An 18,861-nucleotide genomic window follows, 5' to 3' on the forward strand; every position below is an offset into this window, starting at 1 on the left:
CTTTGGGACTGCCTTCATTGAATCTTTGAGTGCTAAGTTAAGGCAGTGTGCATCACAGTGCACATAAAACAAATATTTTGCATCAGCTTTGATTCTAGCTGCCACTCCAGTGTTTTCCACTCACTTAAGTCCATATTTTTCCAATCAGTGGATTTTTTTTGTCCTTGTGCTCTTCCACATCCAATCTTGTTTCTTCCTGAAAGTCAAAACTTTCATGCACAGCTCCACTATAGTAGGGGACCATATTTGCCAAACATTCCAGGATTTCATTCTCAATTTTAGAGCTTGTATGCAGGAAAATCTGGGGAGTAATTTTTCCAGAGTAAAAAGTGTTTTACTCAAAAATAGTAAAATTTACTCTTTATTGAGTATATTTATTACCAGCCACCATGAGAGTTGGAGTAAAAACCCAGAGTAAATTCTGCTGGAGTAAAACTTTTAACCAAACTGGCCACAGTTACATGATGTTTTTTAAATTTGGAATTAATTATTCAGAATTAAATAATTCGGAATTAAAGTATTCTCCTTCGCGTTTACATGGAAATAGTAATTCCGAATCGAGGTTTACATAGAAAACACATTTACCGTATTTTCCGTATTATAGGTCGCACTTTTTTTCATAGTTTGGCTGGTCCTGTGACTTAGAGTCAGGTGTGACTTATATATCAAAATATATATAATTAACATGTTTTTTAATGTTAATTCGTACTGACTCACATGCACAAGGAGTAAACATTACCGTCTACAGCCGCGAGAGGGCGCTATAGGCTTGTGACAACTATATGATGCTCCTGTACCACTGAAAAAATTAACAAAAACGGTAATTGAGCAGCAGAAAGAAAGTTAAGAGTGAGTGAGAAACTTGTGAGGGACTGGCAAAAAGCAGAGGTTACTCTTAATGCAATGGAGAAAACAAAGAAAGCTAATCACGGGCTGAAAGCAAGATGGCCAGAACTGGAGGAAAGAGTCCACAGATGGGTGCTTGAACAACGTGCTGCTGGGAGAGGCTTGTCAACGGTGCAGTTACGTCTCCACGCCCTCGTAGTTGCCAAGGAGATGAATATAAATGACTTTGCAGGCGGGCCTTCTTGGTGTTACCGCTTCATGCAACGCAACCGCCTCTCTATCAGAGCACGGACAACGGTGTGTCAGTGTCTAAGTAAATGCGACTTACAGTCCAGTGTGACTTAAATATTTTTTTTCCTCTACATGACGTATTTTTTGACTGATGCGACTTACACTCTGGAGCGACTTATAGTCCGGAAAATACGGTAATTGCCTTTATTCAATTAAGCTTAAGGTCTGGGGGTTGGGAAGGGTTCTGATTGGACAGGGGGCGGACGTGACGTATTTACGTCTACTGGAAGAAAACAAACTCCGTCTGCTTCCATCCATCTACTCTTTTCATTATATCTTCTAAGGCTCTTATTAAATAAATAGTCTCGGCTCGAGTCCAAAGCTTGCTTCAGGCGACCATCCTGGAATATGTGCCCGCTATAGCATGGAATATGTGCGTCATCGCGACAGGACAGGGGAACGAGCATGCGCAGAATGGCTGGAATTAATTTAAAGTGGAATGTGTGTATACATGATCGAGGAATTATTCAGTTCAGATTTAAAATCAGAATAAACCAGCCACTTACTTTGGATTTAAGTTTAATTTGGAATGGTCATTTTCATTTGGAATTAGTTGTTTACAAGGTCATTTTTAATCTTTTTAAAGAGGATTTAATTTTTATTCTGAATTAAAGGGGAATTGAAGCTCTCATGTAAACGTAGCCACTCTCTCTAGTTCAAACCATCACTCATGGACGGTCACGGCTGACAAACGTTAGCTGTCCCAGCTGCAGATGATCCTTGTCAATCAAGATTTTCTCAACTGGTGATGAACCTTCAGACACCTGCGTGCTACAGCTTCTGGTCAGATAACTCCTCTTTAACCTTTGATAATCTAGTGATTTTTCAGTGAGGTTTTTTTTTTTGCCTTGTCTAACTCCATTTGTCTTCTTTATTTGCAGCATCTCTGTCTCTCTGCCAGTAGTATTTCCAACCACCAGCCAGTACACCCACCATCATTTGGACTATTGTTGTCAAATAAACTTTAATTTTATCACTTTGTCTGGTGCTCTGCTCCTAAATCCTTGTAATATTTTCACAATTTTATGTGTAGGCAAAAATGCCTCTTTTGTTGTTACACCATTTATAGGAGGAAAGGCAGAATTATCTATTAAGAGGAAAATGTAGCTCTTTATAAAGAGGAAGATCAGTCTATTCAGAGTAAGATATGGCGCTACATAACCATTACCCAATTCTATATGGAGTAGAAATTGTTCCGTAACGAGTTGAGAACATTTCTTTTAGGAATAAAAAAAAATATACAAAAATAAACAAATACAGCGCTATATTGAGAGGAAAAAAAAAAGCTCTATATGAATAGACTATGGTCTGAATTACTCTGTGGAGAGTAAAATTGCTGTAGAGTTGTTTTTATTTTGTTCATTGTGGAGTACAAAATCATCTAGAGTTAAATAAAAACACTTTTAGAGTAAAAACAACTCTGAAAACATTACTCTGCAAGCAGAGTGAGTTTTAGTCCAAATAGACTGGGACCAAGTATTATATTTTTCAGAGTAAAATTTACCCAGGTAAATTTATTGTGTATAGTGTGCATTCTGGCTTCCTGTCATTTTTTTCTGTACCACTGGGTCATGCCTTGCAATTATCTCCAATATTTGTATAAAGTCCCCGCTGTTATCTTCCTCTGCTGTTTCATGGTGTTCTCATTGATATTTTGTGTTGCCGTTAAAAAGAGAACATCAGCCACTGTTTTAATGTCATTACAGTTATCTTGAACCTTTTTCCTGTACGTCTCATTAATGGATTCCTGAGACTTTATGAGAATTGCCTTTTTGTACTCCCTCATGCATATACAACATAGCATTAGCACGACCCTCTGAGAGGGGACACTTAATCTGGGCTGTGGTGTCACTGAGGAACTTCTGTGGGTCATTAGTGACCTGTTTGGTGACCCGCTTTGCTGTGCTGATAGTCTGAAGCCTGTATTTCTAAAATTACCCATGGTGGCTCTAGCAAGCCCCTGCTGTTCTTTTAGTTTTCTTGCTCTGTGGTATTTCTGTCTTCAACCACAAATACATGAAGCTCTGAGCTGGGATGAACAGGATGTTTTAATAACCGGCTGAGTTGTGTTAAGGTGACTATGTTTGAATTTTCTTTCCTTTTATCCACTTCTTCTTGTATTTCTCGTTTTTCTTATTTTGCCAGTGCAGGTTTGAGCAGTTTTATTTCTCCTTTCACCAATGGAATAACTACAGTTTTACACTTCTGACCTGGAGGACCCTGCCACTGGTCGCTGAGGTGTTGTAGGTCAGGACTCCACAGCTGCCCCGGCCTTTTCTTAGAGTTTTTCCTCCCTCTTCCTCAGTCTGCTTCCTCTCGGCTTTCTGCTCACACTCACTGAGGTCAGCTTTTTTTTTTTTTTTTTTTTTTTTGTGTGTGTGGGAAAAGTTGATTTCTGTGAAATGTAGGAGTTTTTATACAGTAGATGAATAACCACAAACTAACAGGGTGCAATACCGTTTGCTATAATGACAGTATCGCTAGAAAGTATTCTCAGCACTTCGCTTTATCCACAATTTATGTTACAGCCTTTTTTGCATAATGGATTAATTTTATTTTTATATCACATTTCTATGATACTACACACAGTATCCAGTTATGACAAAGTGAAAAAGTCTGATTTTTTTTGCAAATATATTTAAAATAAAAGCAGGAAAAATCACATAAACACACTCAGGTGTTTCCACTGATCATCCTTCAGATGTTTCTACACCTTGGCCGGAGTCCACCCGTGGTAAATGCAGCTGATTGGTCCTGATTTGGAAAGGCTCACACCGGTCTATTTAATATCCTCACAGTGGGCTCGTGACATCACCAGCCCACATATTTGCCCCGCCCACATTAAACCCAGCTGGGAAAGAGGTTCAGTCTCAATCCATAATTCGGTCACATGTCCAATACCACCTCTAGAGTGAATCATGGTGGTGGCAGCATCATGCTGTGGGGGTGTTTCTCTGCAGCAGGAACTGGTAGACTGGTCCAGGTTGAGGGAAAGATGAATGCAGCAATATACAGAGACATCCTTGATGATAACCCGCTCCAGAGAACTCTGGACCATAGAGGCAAAGGTTCATCTTCCAACAGGACAACGACAATAAGCACACAGCCAAGATAAAAAAAAAAAAGGAGCGGCTTCAGGACAACACTGTAACTGTCCTAGAGTGGCCCAGCCAGAGCCCAGACTAGAACCTGGTGGGACGTCTCTGGAGAGATCTGAAAATGGCTGTGCACCAACCGTCCCCATCCAACCTGAAGGAGCTTGAGAGGTTCTGCAAAGAAGAATGAGAGAAACTGCCCAGAAATAGGTGTGCCAAGCTTGCAGCATCATACTCAGTAAGAGTTGTATTGAACAAAGGCTGTGAATACTTATGTGCATGTATTTATGTTTATTGTTTTTTGATAGATTTGCAAAAGTTTCAAACTAATTTTTGTCATTTATGGGGTATAGTGTGTAGAATTTTGAGGTGAAAATGAATTTAATCCATCATGGAATAAGGCTGTAACATGAAATGTGGAAAAGGTGAAGCACTGTGAATATTTTCTGGATGCACTGTATTATTATTATAATCCCATTAATGTGTATTTGGAATTAGATAGATTATAACTCAGACTGTACAATAATAAAGCCCTTTATCAGTTATAATATTGTAATGGTGTCTCGATACTGAAAAAAATGACCGGGGACATCATAAAAATGAGCTTATACTGTAGGTGACGAAAGGTAACTTTAATAACTGAAAAACACATTTACAGTTTTTGGAAAACAAATTTTATTTACCTTGAGTAAAACACTAAAATGACCAATACCAAGGCAGGAACCTATTATTATCTTGTACATTGTATTTTTTTTTTTAAGTGAATGAAAAATACATCAATAAATTAACATTAGCCAAATGTGATTGCCTTCATGATATTCTGATGTTGTTCTATAGCGATTCACTGCAACCTTGTACTAGGTGAAGAATTTTAATGTAAAAAATGTGTTTTTCAATGGATCAACTATCTTGAATCATAAATCCATTTCTGACGTTTATGAGAAAACAAACTGCTTGAAAATCGGTTAATTTCTCAGTAAGTTGTGAGTATTTTAGTCGTGGACTCCCCCTTTTGCACATGGCGCCCGTCTGACGCTTTTACAGCCTGACCGCTGGGCGGCAGTGCGGCGCGTCTCGTCAATGGTGCATCCAGAGTCGCTGGCGTGTGACGTCACATCAGAGCGACGGTGAAATTTACAGACATCGCCATGGCCGAAGCCGAGTATGTTTTTGTTTTTTCAGTAAAATCTAAGTCCATCTGAGTTTTCCTTTGTAGCAGTTTTACTGGTTTTAATCTTTTTAAGGAGAAAAGCTTTTGCTAATCCGCTGTGGACGTTTATTTAGATGGTTTTTAGTAATAATTGGTTGTTTTTTTCCACATGGGGCTGAATGTAAACAAGCGAGGATCAGCAGCTCTGTTTCCTGACATTTAAATGAAAGATCTTTTGGATATAAAAACCGGATGTTTTGTGTTTTAGGCTGACATTCCCGCTGACATCTGACTTTAGTGACGAAGTTTTTACTGCCTGTGAAAGATAACGGTGTCAGGCTAGCTGAGCAGTTACATTTACTCTGAGTAAACAGTTTGCTTTTAGACAGATTCTACTAAGAGTTGGCTCATGCCTCGTATTTATTTTCCTTTCACCTTTATAAGAAGTTAAACTTATTTGTTTCTGCTCTGTTATCAGGTCAGAAAAGGTGATCAAGTTGGTTCCTGAGTATCTCCTGAAAAAGAGGAAAGCTTACCAGGCCATTAAAGCCACACAGGCCAAGCTCGCACTTCTTGAGAAGAGAAAGGTAAGATTGTTTTTACTTAGATTTACACAGGTGTGTGTCAGAGGATCCAGTGCAGGTGTCACAGAGAAGCTGGAGATGTCAGCGTTTGAACCTGGGAGTTACTCTCCTCCTGGTGATGATTGCAGTACTTTAACCTCCTAAGACCCAGTGTACACATATGAGGACATCACATTCTGGCTTTCTTACAACATAATAAGAATTAATGCTATTAGAATTTTTGAGAAAACTATCCAGACTGTCCATTGAAGTTCAAGTAAATCCCTCAAATACTGGGAGACTTTACTATGGAATAATCAGGAGTTTTCTTTGATATTTTTTTCAAGACTTTTCATGGAAATTTTGGTATGTTATTGTATATAAAAGAGAGTTTCTTCAGAATTTTTTAGTACTAGCATGAAAAAGTTCTGATGTTTTTTATATTTTGGGGGATGTTTTTTGAATTTTAAGTAATTTTTTGTTAATTTTGGAAAAGTATTTGGGGAAATTTTATTTGATTTTTTTTTGGGGGGGGGGGTGAAAAATGCATCTGAACTTTTCAGTATGCTCATAGAAATTTATCTTTTAATAATATAATTTGGGAATTGGATTGTGGAGTTCCCTTTGGAATTTTCTTTCACTTATTTGTATGTTTTGGGAAATTTGCTTTGTAATTTTGGGGAATTGTTTGAAATTTTCCAGGAATTCAAATAGTATTTTTTTTTTTTAGGAATTTTTTAAAAACAAAAATTCAGGCAATGTGACAAGGTTTCATTGACAACTTTGAAGAAAGTTTGGGGTACTTTTTGGGGGAAACTTTAAAGAAGTGTTTAATAATTTTTTTAAAGAAATTTTTGATAGTTTCTTTTAAATTTTAGGGAAATTGTGTTGATGTAGATTTCATTTTTGGTCAGAATTAATTCCTGTTCAAAGACAAGGCTGATCTTTTAAGCTTACCAGATCCTACTAGTTCAGTGGGAGAAACTGTAGGAAGTATTCCAGAAAAAGTTCAGGTCTCAGGAGGATATAAATACAATAATCTATTGCTGTTGGTGCTAGATTAGACGGGGGGGGGGCAGTAAGACAACTGTTGAGGGGCATTAACTGCCATTCATACCTGTGATATCTGTTATATGCTTGCTATCAACAACACAGTCCGTATCCCTCAAAACCTGCCATCATCTATATGAAAGTCAAATCTGTCTGTTTTCTTTTCCCTCACATCCTTTTCATCTACATGTGGAACTGCTACGCAGATCTAACAGTGCTGAAATACCCTCCCCTAAAGGACGCCAATTAAATACAATCCATTAAGCTAACTTGCTCAGACTGTATATTGTTATTACAGGGGTGGTTGGTGATTGCTTAATGTTTAACCAGGCATTTAGTTGAAATGTTCATATGTGTATAGGGCTGGGAAATTAATCGAAAATTAGATTAAATCCCAGTATGGCCTGCTGCAATTTTCAAATTGCAGATATTTGAGTCAAAATACCAGTTTAAAACTTTTTTTGCAGCAGAGAAATCATGCATTACATATCAAGCAATCATTCAAGACCCATTTTTAAGAAAAGTCAACAAAAAGTCCTACTTTCTTCATTTTTGTACATTTTTATGATTAAATATGCGGATGACATACAAGTTATCATTCCCATCAATGCAATAATTCATTTCCAGTCTGCAATACGAGTCAAAATTATCACAATTTGATATTTTTTCCGATTAGTTCTGCGTTGTTTTTATCTAATATTGTGTTGATAATAATAATGCAGAATGATTTTTTTTCTTGTGTTTGTTGGAAAATTCATAAGATGAGGAACTTTAGGAACAATGGCATATCAAATCGCAGTCACAATAATGGTGAAAAAAATCACAATTAGATTATTTTCCCAAATCATTCAGCCCTTTATGTGTATTGTTTTGGTTGTTATCCTGAGCTACTGGCAGATCATGACTCTAAGCCTTCAGAAAGCTCTTAGATGAGCCATTAAATCAGTGGTACTCAACGTTATTCTACCTATGAGCCACATTGTCTAAAAACACTTTAGATAGAGCCACAATCCAAAACTAGACATTTATGTTAACATCCACAGAATGTAAAGCACTGACAGCTTCTCATGGGAACACCACAGTTTAGCACCTGATATCAAGAAAATGGGGATAAAGTTGTACAGAGGCCGTGTCAAGTTACTAACACTCACAACCAGAGCATAGAGTGATGAATTTCATGTCAGGAATGTGGACAATGACCTGCAAAGAGGTTGAAAGGCTGGTGTCACTGGCACTGCTAATGTTAGTTACATTTTGTTAACCAACTTCGTATCATGTAAAACTGGTTGACACTTCTCAATTTCCACTTTTTGACTCCGTTGACTCCAAGTCATATCATTTGCGTTTAATTTGGATGTGAAGTTACTGGCTGAGGAACATCACTAGCTGTTGCTGCTAGATATGGGAGAAAAAATTGATTCTTTGATGCATCATGATGTGGAGGTGAAAGATTCTGAAAAGATTTATAAATGTTCAATAATCGATAATAATTTAAATATTTAATACTGTGGAATAGCAGGAACGAAAAGATGAAACTCTGACACACAGCACATAACGGCAAGATTTAGGTCACCTGTTGTTCTTCTGTGAAAAAGGACATTTTTATGTTTGTAATTTCAGATATGTTACAAGGAAAAGATGCTGCTGCATTTGGTTCAGTGCAATTGTAAATTTCCAGTTTACACAGATCCCCCATTAGAGATAGTGGAAATTGAATCTTATCTTTGTCTAAACACTAATATATTTTTTATTATGGTTGACACAGTGAGAACAACAGAAATGTAAAAACAATGAAACAAGTGCATCAATAATTGATTAAGAATCGAATCGTAATCAAATTGTGCGGTGCCTAAAGATTCCCACCTCTAGTTGTAATGTGTACACCCTCTAAACAGTGGCATAATGTCAGGGCTTTCTCAAACATCTCCATCCACGCTCCTCCTGTACACTCCTACCCTGTTCACCCTCTCATGGAGGGTCCTCCACATGAAATGATGTAAAAAATCTTTGAGTGCAGGGCGAGAGTGGGTGGCGAGTATGCACAACGCTGACTCACTAAGCATGTGTAACACCTTTCATTGTTCATTATAGGAGACACTGAAGGTTACAGTTGATGAACAAGCTTCAATTTATCAAATAAGTACAAAAAAAGGCAGTAAAAAAGGAAATAACTATCAGCGTTTATTTTCAAGTGTTGAAAACAGTTGATTATGTTTACTTCTGTTAAATGTTTAAAGCAGGGGTTCTCAATGTTGGGGTCAGGACCCCATTGGGGGTCGCAAGACACTGAGGGGGGTCTCCAAAACTTAAAAAAATATATTTTTGAATTACACTGTTGCCACTTTACACCAATTTTGTCTAATTTTAACAATTTTTTTACTTTTTCCCACCAATTTTGACAATTTGAACATATTTTTGCAACTTAAAACCCATTTTTTTGTCCATTTTAAACCCTTTCAACCACTTTTATTTCTTCCTGTATTTGCCACTTCTAAACCAAATGTTGCAACTCTCTGCCTATTATTGGCACTATTAACCTCTTTTACCACTTTTTAAGCCACATTTGCACAATTTTATGTGCCCATTTTTGCCAGTTTCTCATTATTTCTGCCTCAGCTTATACTTTTTTGCCAGTTTATATAAATTTTCATCCCATTTCACCGATTTTCCCTTCCACCTATTTTTGCCACTTGAACGCCATTTCATCCACTTTTTAAACTCTTTTTACCGCTTAATATGCCCATTTTTCCACTTTAACCAATTTTTTGCCATTTTTTAGAAATTTCTTCGTCACTTTTATCTAATTTTTGGCATTACTAACCCATTTCTGCTACCTTTAAAATCTAATTTCACCACCTTTCCCACCATTTTTTGCCATTATTCACTCAATTTTAGCTATTTTTAACGTATTTTAATTCTGTTTTTAACAAAAGGATTAACATTTTTAAGAAGGCTACTTACTATGCAAATGAATTTAAATTTGTTGCTTTGATAAGAGTGGTTATTTTTCAGGTTTAATATAAAATACCACAGCTTAACTTTACAATGGACCAATATTTTGCTGGGCCAAGCCATGCTTTCCCTTTTCCCCCCCTAATGGGCGGCCTTGTCTGCCCATGATTATTCTTGAATGTGCATGACTGTGTTCAGCCACCTTCAGGTACCCTGGGGCTCCCCCGTCACTGGCACCTTTACTTTGGGGGTCGTGGGTTGAAAAGGCTGAGAACCCCTGGTTTAAAGGACTAGAGTTAAAGACAGAGTACTGCCACAACATTTAACACTCTGCAGTGAATTTCCATGTTTCTTCTTATTTCAGGTCTCTAAAGGAAAACCATTAAAGTTCAAGCGTTTGGAAGATTTCCTGAAAGACAGTCACAGGAAGCATCGAGATGAAACTCGAATCAGGAGAGCTGAGCACCGACCGCCTGCCCCTCTTCCTCCTGCTAAGAACAAACTGGCCTTCGCTGTTCGTATCAGAGAGTGAGTACATCCCTGACAATGGCTTTCTGCTCTTCTGGACATCCCTACTGCTGTGGCAGGACATGGGCTTAATGTGTAGTAAAACCTCAAACTCTGCTCCCAGTCAGAACAAATAATCACAATTTATAAAATAAAAAAGGGTATTTTATGGGACAATATCTGAAATAACCTTTGCAGTAAAAGTCATGCATATGGCTCTGTTTTTTGTAGTTTTAGTTTGTTTTGAATGCCCAACCTTCACTGGCACTTCTATGGGGTGTATTTCTGTATTTGTCCACTGGGTGGCAGTACTGGCTCGTCCTGTAGCCCAGTACTGGCTCTTTGGCAGCGTCTTTGATGACGATGTCTGCAGGAGCATGCTCAGTACTCCTGCTGTTGGGAGTGCCAGTACTTCCTACTTACAGTCCAGACACCAGCTCTACCAGAAAGTTCTGTGTGTCTCGTGCTTTGTTTGGTACTGATTTCACCATGTACAACCCTGCTTCCAAAAAAGTTGCAGCGCTTTGTAAAATATAAATAAAAACAGGATGCAATGATTGTCAAAACTCATAAACCCATATTTCATTCACAATAGAACAAAGGGGGTGAAATGCAGGCCTTTCCATACATTTCTTATGTTTGTCTAGGATTAAAGGGGTCAGTCCCAAAGTAATGAAGGTGGTCCAGATGTTGAGGCTGAGGAAGATTTTCAGTGGTTCCTTTGTCAAGATCAACAAGACGTCTGTAGCCATGATGAAGATTCTGGAGCCGTACGTGGCCTGGGGGTGAGAATCTGTTGACTCTTTTCTAAATCATACTGTAAGTCATTGTTTTTATTTGATTCTAGAAGTTAAATGTCGATGTTTCCAACAGATTTCCAAACTTGAAGTCAGTCCGTGAGCTCATTCTGAAGAGAGGACAGACCCGAGTAGGCCAGAGGAGAGTTCCTCTCACAGACAACACCTTCATCGAGGAGCACATGGGTAAGGCACTTTCCAGACGTCCACCACTAACTAACACCAGGGAATCCACCAACACTTGTGCAATCAGCAAGTTTTGTTAAAATTAATGGAGCCATGGAAAGAAAGTGGTCAGCTAGAATTCACAAGGATTTAGTTGTGGGGACCAGAAACACGTTTTTCAACAAGCTAATCCTTTAAAGGTAAAATATGTAGAGTTTTTGCACTGAATAGTTTATACTAATTTAAAAATGACTATTCCTATGTTTTTTTAATTGAGATTTTTGGGTATCTCATATTTCTAAGTGTGTTTTGTCATGGTGGCTGCCATGATTGTGAGAACACTAAAACTTCTGACATGTCAAGACCAGCACTGCTCAGCCCGGCCACCTCCATGCCCTCCTATTTGTGAGTCGTATTTACTAAACAGAAAAAAAGACACTTTTTTTCAATCAGAAATTTCTCATAATGATGCATTTAAAAGTGCACTTGTGCATTCACACTGAAGTGTTCCCAGAATGCGCATGTGTGCTAGAAGTGACGCCAGAGCTTCCAGCTTAATGTAACCCTCTGAGACGGCGTTGTCCTGTACAACAAGAAGACGCGTGGTATTCAAAGTTAAGTAACTTTTTAACCATAAAGGATAGCCACTTGCTTGTTTTCCCCTGAAAGCCCTTTGTCGTGCCCCTCTAATTACGCTATCCACGTCTTTGTAGCTCATTTTCTGAAAAAACATTTTCTAGAGAGCCTAGAACTTGGCTGACTTCCCTGGGTCTTCAAAGACTAAATCCACACCAGTGTTTCTGATATTGTTGGGAGTTGGAAATGTCAAAATATGTCTAAATTAAAATTGTGAATCTAATTGTCAAAATATTAAATAAAAAGTAAAATTTGTGATTTGAAAAGGTCAAAACTATAACTTTAGTTCATAATTGTGAGATGCAAAATTGAAAATATGAAATGAAAGTGCAAATTTCTTTTCCCACATTCCTGACTTTTTATCAAATTATTTTAACTCTTTACTCTTTGCAGTTGTTATGACTTGATAAGGATATTGTCAATCATCATGGTTAGGTTTACATTTTTATACAGGAGGAAATCTACAGACCTCATACTGATGGGACAGTTCTAATAGAAATATAGTATGATCTGGTGGGCTGGGTATAACTGCACCATGGGCCGGATTTGGCCCCTGGGCCTTGAGTTTGACACCCCTGTTGTAGGTCTTTTGTCCATTTTATAATCCATTTTTTTTTAACGTCCCTTTCTCTAGCTTAGCATTAGCCACCATCGTTAGTTCCCTAAACAAATGTCTAATTGGCCGGGACAACCAGTGACGGGCTGTTCTGTCATCATGTCATGGTTTGCCTAACAGCACATGTGCAAACTGGAGAAGAGACTGAATGGAGGGAAAAAGACACAGAGAGGCCGTGACGTGGCCCTCTGTGTCGCTGCAGACAGGAACGGCTATAGATAATGACTGAAAAGAAGCAAATTACAAAAAGTGCAAGGACTTCTTTTAATCAGTTTTTAGAAATATCCATTTTTCGTTTGTACCTGTTGCATGCAGCTAATCCTGTCAACACATTGTTTATTCCCACAATGCATTGTAACGGGCTCTGACAACCAATTGCAGCACCTAAGCAGGCGCTTAGACACTGGAGAAGAGAGACTGAGTGATTCATAATGAGAGGAAGAGACAGAGAGGCTATATGTGGCCTTCTGAGTCACTGCAGACAGGAACTTCTTTGAATAATGACTCAAATTCCCGAAAGTGCAACGACTTTATTTAAATATGTGAGCAATACTTCTCAGAGTGATTATTTTTTAACTTTATGGTTCCCAAGAAATAGGAGAACAAAGTTTGTGCAAAACCCCCTTAGTAATAAATATTTACTGTGTGTAATACATGCAAATCTCAATTTTGATTTTAGTTTTTTGTTTTATCTTTATAGCCCCGTAACTTTTTGAAACTAAAGTGACATTACTGCAGCACAGTTACTGTTAAAGCCCAGGTTGTCCTGATAAAAGCATGTTTAGAGCTTGACTGCACCACAGGGTTGATGTTTTACAAGTTTCTTAAGACAAAAAGTCCAGTGACGAGAAGGTTAAAAATGGTTTGAAGTCTTTTACCAGTGGGTTCTGGGATGCCCTCACCAGTTTGACTCTCCTCTACCATCCCAGCATATATTAACCTGCCTCTGCTCTCTTTTTCCCAGGTAAACACGGCATCATCTGTTTAGAGGACCTGATTCACGAGATCTACTCTGTCGGAAAGAGCTTCCGCGCTGCCAACAACTTCCTGTTGCCCTTTAAGCTGTCAGTAGCTCGCCATGCTGCCAGGGATAAGGCTGGGCTCCTGAAGGACTTGGGAAATCCTGGGTTTCGTGGTGCTGACATTAACTCTATCATCAGACAGCTGAACTGAGAGGACACGGATCCAAAATGGACTGTTAGCAGAAACTTCAAGGATGCTTTGGTTGTGACGAGCAAGCGCCAACCTTGAAATGTGTCTCTCACTCCCTTTGGAGTTATTCATCATAAAAAGCCCCTGGACAGGGACCAATGGAGGCGTTTGTGGTGTATGGTAAAATATATAAATGTTTCAGTTGCTATTGAAATGTTAAATACTTCCTGCTGTTCTTTAGTTGCTCCATATGACATCTAAAAGGTGCAATTTAACATTTGAAAGAACAGGGAATTCAAGCGATTGTTCTTTGTCACGCAGGAGCCTCAGCAGATTTATGACTGCAGTCAGCAGATTCTCTGTGAACATGTTGTGACCCGTTTTAAAAAATCCAATCTTGTGAAAAGATCACTGAAGGACGGATGTAGGAAGCTCTTTCATACAAACGAAGGAACCATGTCAGTTTTTCTTTCATTTTGGATATGATAGTACATTCATTTGAGTAATTTCAACACAATCCAACCCAAAACATGTTAAAAAATAAACATACACTGTCCGGATCGTTCATGTTGCTCTCAGACTCTCATGGTGGAATAGTTATTTGCTTTCATTCACACCTGGAGTGTTGGATTTATTCATGACAGTCAGGGCTCCCCGTCTGGCTCAAACAGTCTGGCAATAACCCCTTCATCTTTGTTTTTCCTTTTTTAAATAAACTCAAATAACAGCTCTGGAAGATGTATAATAAAAATCTTGTTTTGCTCCGGTTTGTGTTGAGTTGAAATTAAAAAAAAAAATTGAGACTATTTCTGCGCACACACAGGACCTGATTCACTCAAGTATCTTTAAAGAATGGGACATAATTTTGCAAGTCAAAGTTTTTAATGTTTTAGCATACTGACATGCATGTGTGAGTAGAGGAGCATGATCAGACAAAACAGAAGAGCCTCTCAACATGAAATGTGTAGTCATGAAAACTAGGGTTGCTCTGATTCCGATACCATTATCGGAAATACGTCTGATACTGCTTTTGGTATCGGTGAGTACCATGCTGAATGTTAGCGCTATAAACTGTACATTCGTCGCTGTTGGAAAACACTGCATGCATGAGCTACCATTTTTAGAGCAGTGAAGAAGAACCAAAGGACCCACTGCAGCAGCAAAGAATGGAGGCTGTCAGTTTTTCTCTGAATGTGATCGTTAAAAGAGAAGAAGAAGTGACCCAGTTTATCAAAAGTTAATAACTTTTGAACCATAAATCACTGCCCCTTACTTGTTTTTCCTTTGGAAGCTAGCCGTTGTGCTTTCCCGTTGACGCTAGTGATGCCTTTGAATCCTTTGCGGCAATATTTTCAGAGAGCCTGGAACTTGTGACTTTTGGGGACTTTAATGATTAAATCCACACCAGTAAACCTGATACAGAACATTTTTTATCCATTTAATTCCAATTACGACATTTAATACCGCTAGCTTGAATGCTAACCATCATATTGTTCACCCTTTATGAGGGTCTGTCAGCCAATGGCGGGCACATGATGCTGCCTGAATAGAGCAGAATAGAGAGAGAGAGAGAGGCTACGTTCACACTGCTGTTAAAAGTGACCTGACTCAGTTTATTTTTTGCTCACATGTGACTCGTATCTGATTTTTTTTCTGACAGTGTGAACAGCGCAAGTCACATTGAATCTGACCTTTTCGAATCAGGTTTAGGCCACTTTCGTTTGTGGTTCTAAATCAGAAACATATCTGATCTTTTGGAAGTTGCCTGCAGTGTGAACAGGCAAACAAAAAAATCAGATCTGAGAAAAGATCCAAATTGAGCATTAAGGGCTGTGGTGTGAATGTAGCCATAGAGAGAGCCTGTGATGCAGCCCCCTGTATTATTGTTATTTTAATATTTAGCAGTAAAACTCAGTAATCAGCAGAAACACAACTTTAGGCTCACAGAGATGCTGTAGCTCATGCTTCTATTGTTGATCCATGTTCTGAGTCAAATATAGGTCTAAAATAATTTGCTAGTCTGCACAGTCAGTCCAGAAAGTTCACACTGGTATCAGATCAGTACTCGGTATCAGCCGATACCCAACACCTTGGTATTGGAATCATATCGGGAAGGAAAAATGGTATTGGTACATCTGTAGTGTAAGCTGCTAGAGGTGATGGACATTCCTGAACTTTTTGGAGCCAGGCAAACTGACTCATAGTTCACAATATTCAACTCTCTGCGGTCCCAGTGTCAGAGCTGATCAGACAGTGGCTTAAGACAGATTAACTTTACATTTTTTCACAATTGCTCAAACATGTTTCTAATTCTTAGAACCAAAAGTAAAATTGCTTAAACTCGTTATGGAATCAGCCACCTGAGTTTTAAAAAAACGTTAAACATTTTCACCTAGTTGGACACAATTTGCAAAACTCATTTACTGTTTTTCCTAAAATTCTGACAGTCTCACTCTCTAAAACAGTGGTTCTCAACTGCTCTAGTCTCAGGGCCCACAGATATCTGTGATGGCATATCGTGACCCAAATTTCCAAAAATTTTCAACAATGAATTTTTAAATAACTAAAAAAAGTTTCACTTTATTCCTTGGATGGAACAGAATGTATGACATGAACAAGAGACCGGACAAAACTCATGTTCTACACCCTTCTTTTACCATGATGATGTGTTTTTGGCCAATTTTCCAGTGATCTTGAGAAATTACTTCATTAACCTGGTTAAAGCAGCTCTTTTATTGCAAAAAAGGGTGATAAATATGTTGAAATATCATTAAAGCATTTAAATTTAGCCATTATCACAATAAAACAGAGTACAGCGCTTTCCACATTATTAAGCAAATGACATTTTTCTCTTATTCTCCTAAATCTTAATGCAAGTGACAGTATTTTTCAACTCATCAGTCATTAGAGCATAATTCAAATGTTTTTGAACAAACTTCATAATGATAACCATTATTTTTTTAAAAATAAACTCAAAATGCACTTTTCCACATGTTCCACATTATTAAGCAGACCACAGGTTTCAGCAATATGGGAAAGAAAAAGGATCTCTGCTGCTGAAAAGTGTCAAATAATGTAATGCCTTGGACAAGGAATGAAAACGAGATATTTCAGGAAAAATTAAGCGTGATCATTGAACTGTGAAGACATTAGTGGCTGACTCAGAGCACAGATGGGTTTGTGCAGATAAAGGTATAATGAGGAAGGTTTCTGCCAGACAAATTCATCAGAGTAAGAGAGCAGATGCTAAAATGCCATTACAAAGCAGAAAACAGGTATTTGAAGCTGCTGGTGCCTCTGGAGTCCCACCATCCACAAGGTGTAGGATCCTCCAGAGGCTTGCAGTCATGTATAAACCTACTATTCAGCCCCCCTAACCAATGCTCACAAGCAGAAACGGTTGCAGTGGGCCCATAAATACATGAAGACTCATTTTCAAACAGTCTTGTTGACTGATAAGTGCCGTGCAACCCTGGATGGTCCAGATGGAGGAGTAGTGGATGGTTGGTGGATGGCCACCATGTCCCAACAAGGCTGTGACATCAGCAAGGAGGGGGCGGAGTCATGTTCTGGGCCAGATTCATGAGGAGAGAGCTGGTAGGCCCCTTTAGGGTCCCTGAAGGTGTGAAAATGACCTCGGCAAAGTATATAGAGTTTCTGACTGACCACTTTCTTCCATGGTACAAAAAGAAGGGCAGTTCCTTCTGTATTATATCTGTATGAATTTTCTTCATGCATGACAATGCTCCATCTCATGCTGCAAAGAATCCCTCTGTGTCATTGGCTGCTATGGGCATAAAAGGAGAGAAACTCATGGTGTGGCCCCCATCCTCCCCTGACCTCAACCCTACTGAGAACGTTTGGAGCATCCTCAAGCTAAAGATCTATGAGGGTGGGAGGCAGTTCACATCAAAACAGCAGCTCTGGGAGGATATTCTGACATCCTGCAATGAAATTCAGGCAGAAACTCTCCAGAAACTCACAAGTTCAATGGATGCAAGCATAGTGAAGGTGATATCAAAGAAGGGCTACTGTGTTAACATGGAACTTGTCCTGTTAGGATGTTTTTGATTGAAATAGCTTTGATTTCAGTAAATATGACTTCCTAATGCTGCGAATTCAACAAATAACCATTTTCAGTTGTTTACAACCAATAAAATGTTCTAAACTCTGTTTTGCATAATAATGTGGAACAGTGCATTTTGAGGTTTTTATTTTTAAAAATAATGGTTGTCATGAAGTTTGTTCAACAACATTTGAATTATGCTCTAACGGCTGATGACTTGAAAAATGCTCTGTCATTTGCATTAATATTTAGGAAAATAAGAGAAAAATGTCATTTGCTTAATAATGTGGAAAGCAGTGTAAATTGAATGGTACAGTTGCATACTCTCATAGACTTTTGCCACCATTTTTTCCCCAGACACATTCACGGCCCGCTGAAAACTGCTCCGTGACCCACTTCTGGGTCCTGACCCACCAGTTGAGAAACACTGCTCTAAAGCATTTGTTCTCAAATGGTCAGGCTTCAGGACCCACCAGCCTGTCTTATGGCAGATCAGGACCCAAATTTCCCCAAAAATGTCCAACAACACGTTTAGTTAATTGAATATGTTGCAGTCTGGAGCATGATTGGACTAACAACCTGATATGATAAAGAAAAAGGCAAAGCTGCCAAATTTTATACCCTCATTCCCATCATTATGTGTCAATTTTTGCCAGTTTACCAGAGAACTTGTGAAATTACTTCATTATCATAGGAAAAGGAGCCATTTGTTGCAAGAAGAGGAGATACATTAGTTGAAATATTGATCAGACATTTAAATTTACACATTTTCACAGTAAAACAGGGTAAAATAAAAGGTATGGATGCATGTACAATAAGGACTTCAGGACTTTAACCCCCCTTTTTTTTTTTTCTTTTTACAGACACCTGGTTGCAACCCACTGAAAACTGCTCCTGCCCACCTTTGGGTCCCGACCCACCAGTTTAGAACCACTACTCTAAAACACATTTAGGATTGTGTTGCAGAATGGTAAC

At 38.5% G+C, this 18,861-nt stretch overlaps 1 protein-coding gene across 1 annotated transcript; it reads left to right on the forward strand.

The window, feature by feature from the left end:
* The first annotated feature begins 5,307 nt into the window (after positions 1-5,307).
* On the forward strand, positions 5,308-14,582 carry rpl7l1 (ribosomal protein L7-like 1). Its single transcript, XM_041806088.1, has 6 exons — positions 5,308-5,394; positions 5,861-5,969; positions 10,312-10,475; positions 11,102-11,239; positions 11,328-11,437; positions 13,633-14,582. Exons 1-6 carry the CDS (start codon positions 5,381-5,383, stop codon positions 13,839-13,841), a joined length of 744 nt encoding a protein of 247 aa, XP_041662022.1. The 5' UTR covers positions 5,308-5,380; the 3' UTR covers positions 13,842-14,582.
* Positions 14,583-18,861: the final 4,279 nt, after the last annotated feature.

The sequence above is a fragment of the Cheilinus undulatus genome, linkage group 14 (genome assembly GCF_018320785.1).
Source record: "Cheilinus undulatus linkage group 14, ASM1832078v1, whole genome shotgun sequence".
Lineage (NCBI taxonomy): Eukaryota > Metazoa > Chordata > Actinopteri > Labriformes > Labridae > Cheilinus > Cheilinus undulatus.

Bases quoted from the DNA above. Each gene is read 5' to 3' on its own strand.
- rpl7l1 (XM_041806088.1), top strand. The intron at 11,240-11,327 runs GTGAGAATCTGT...TGTTTCCAACAG, and splicing joins GAGCCGTACGTGGCCTGGGG to ATTTCCAAACTTGAAGTCAG. The intron at 11,438-13,632 runs GTAAGGCACTTT...TCTTTTTCCCAG, and splicing joins CTTCATCGAGGAGCACATGG to GTAAACACGGCATCATCTGT.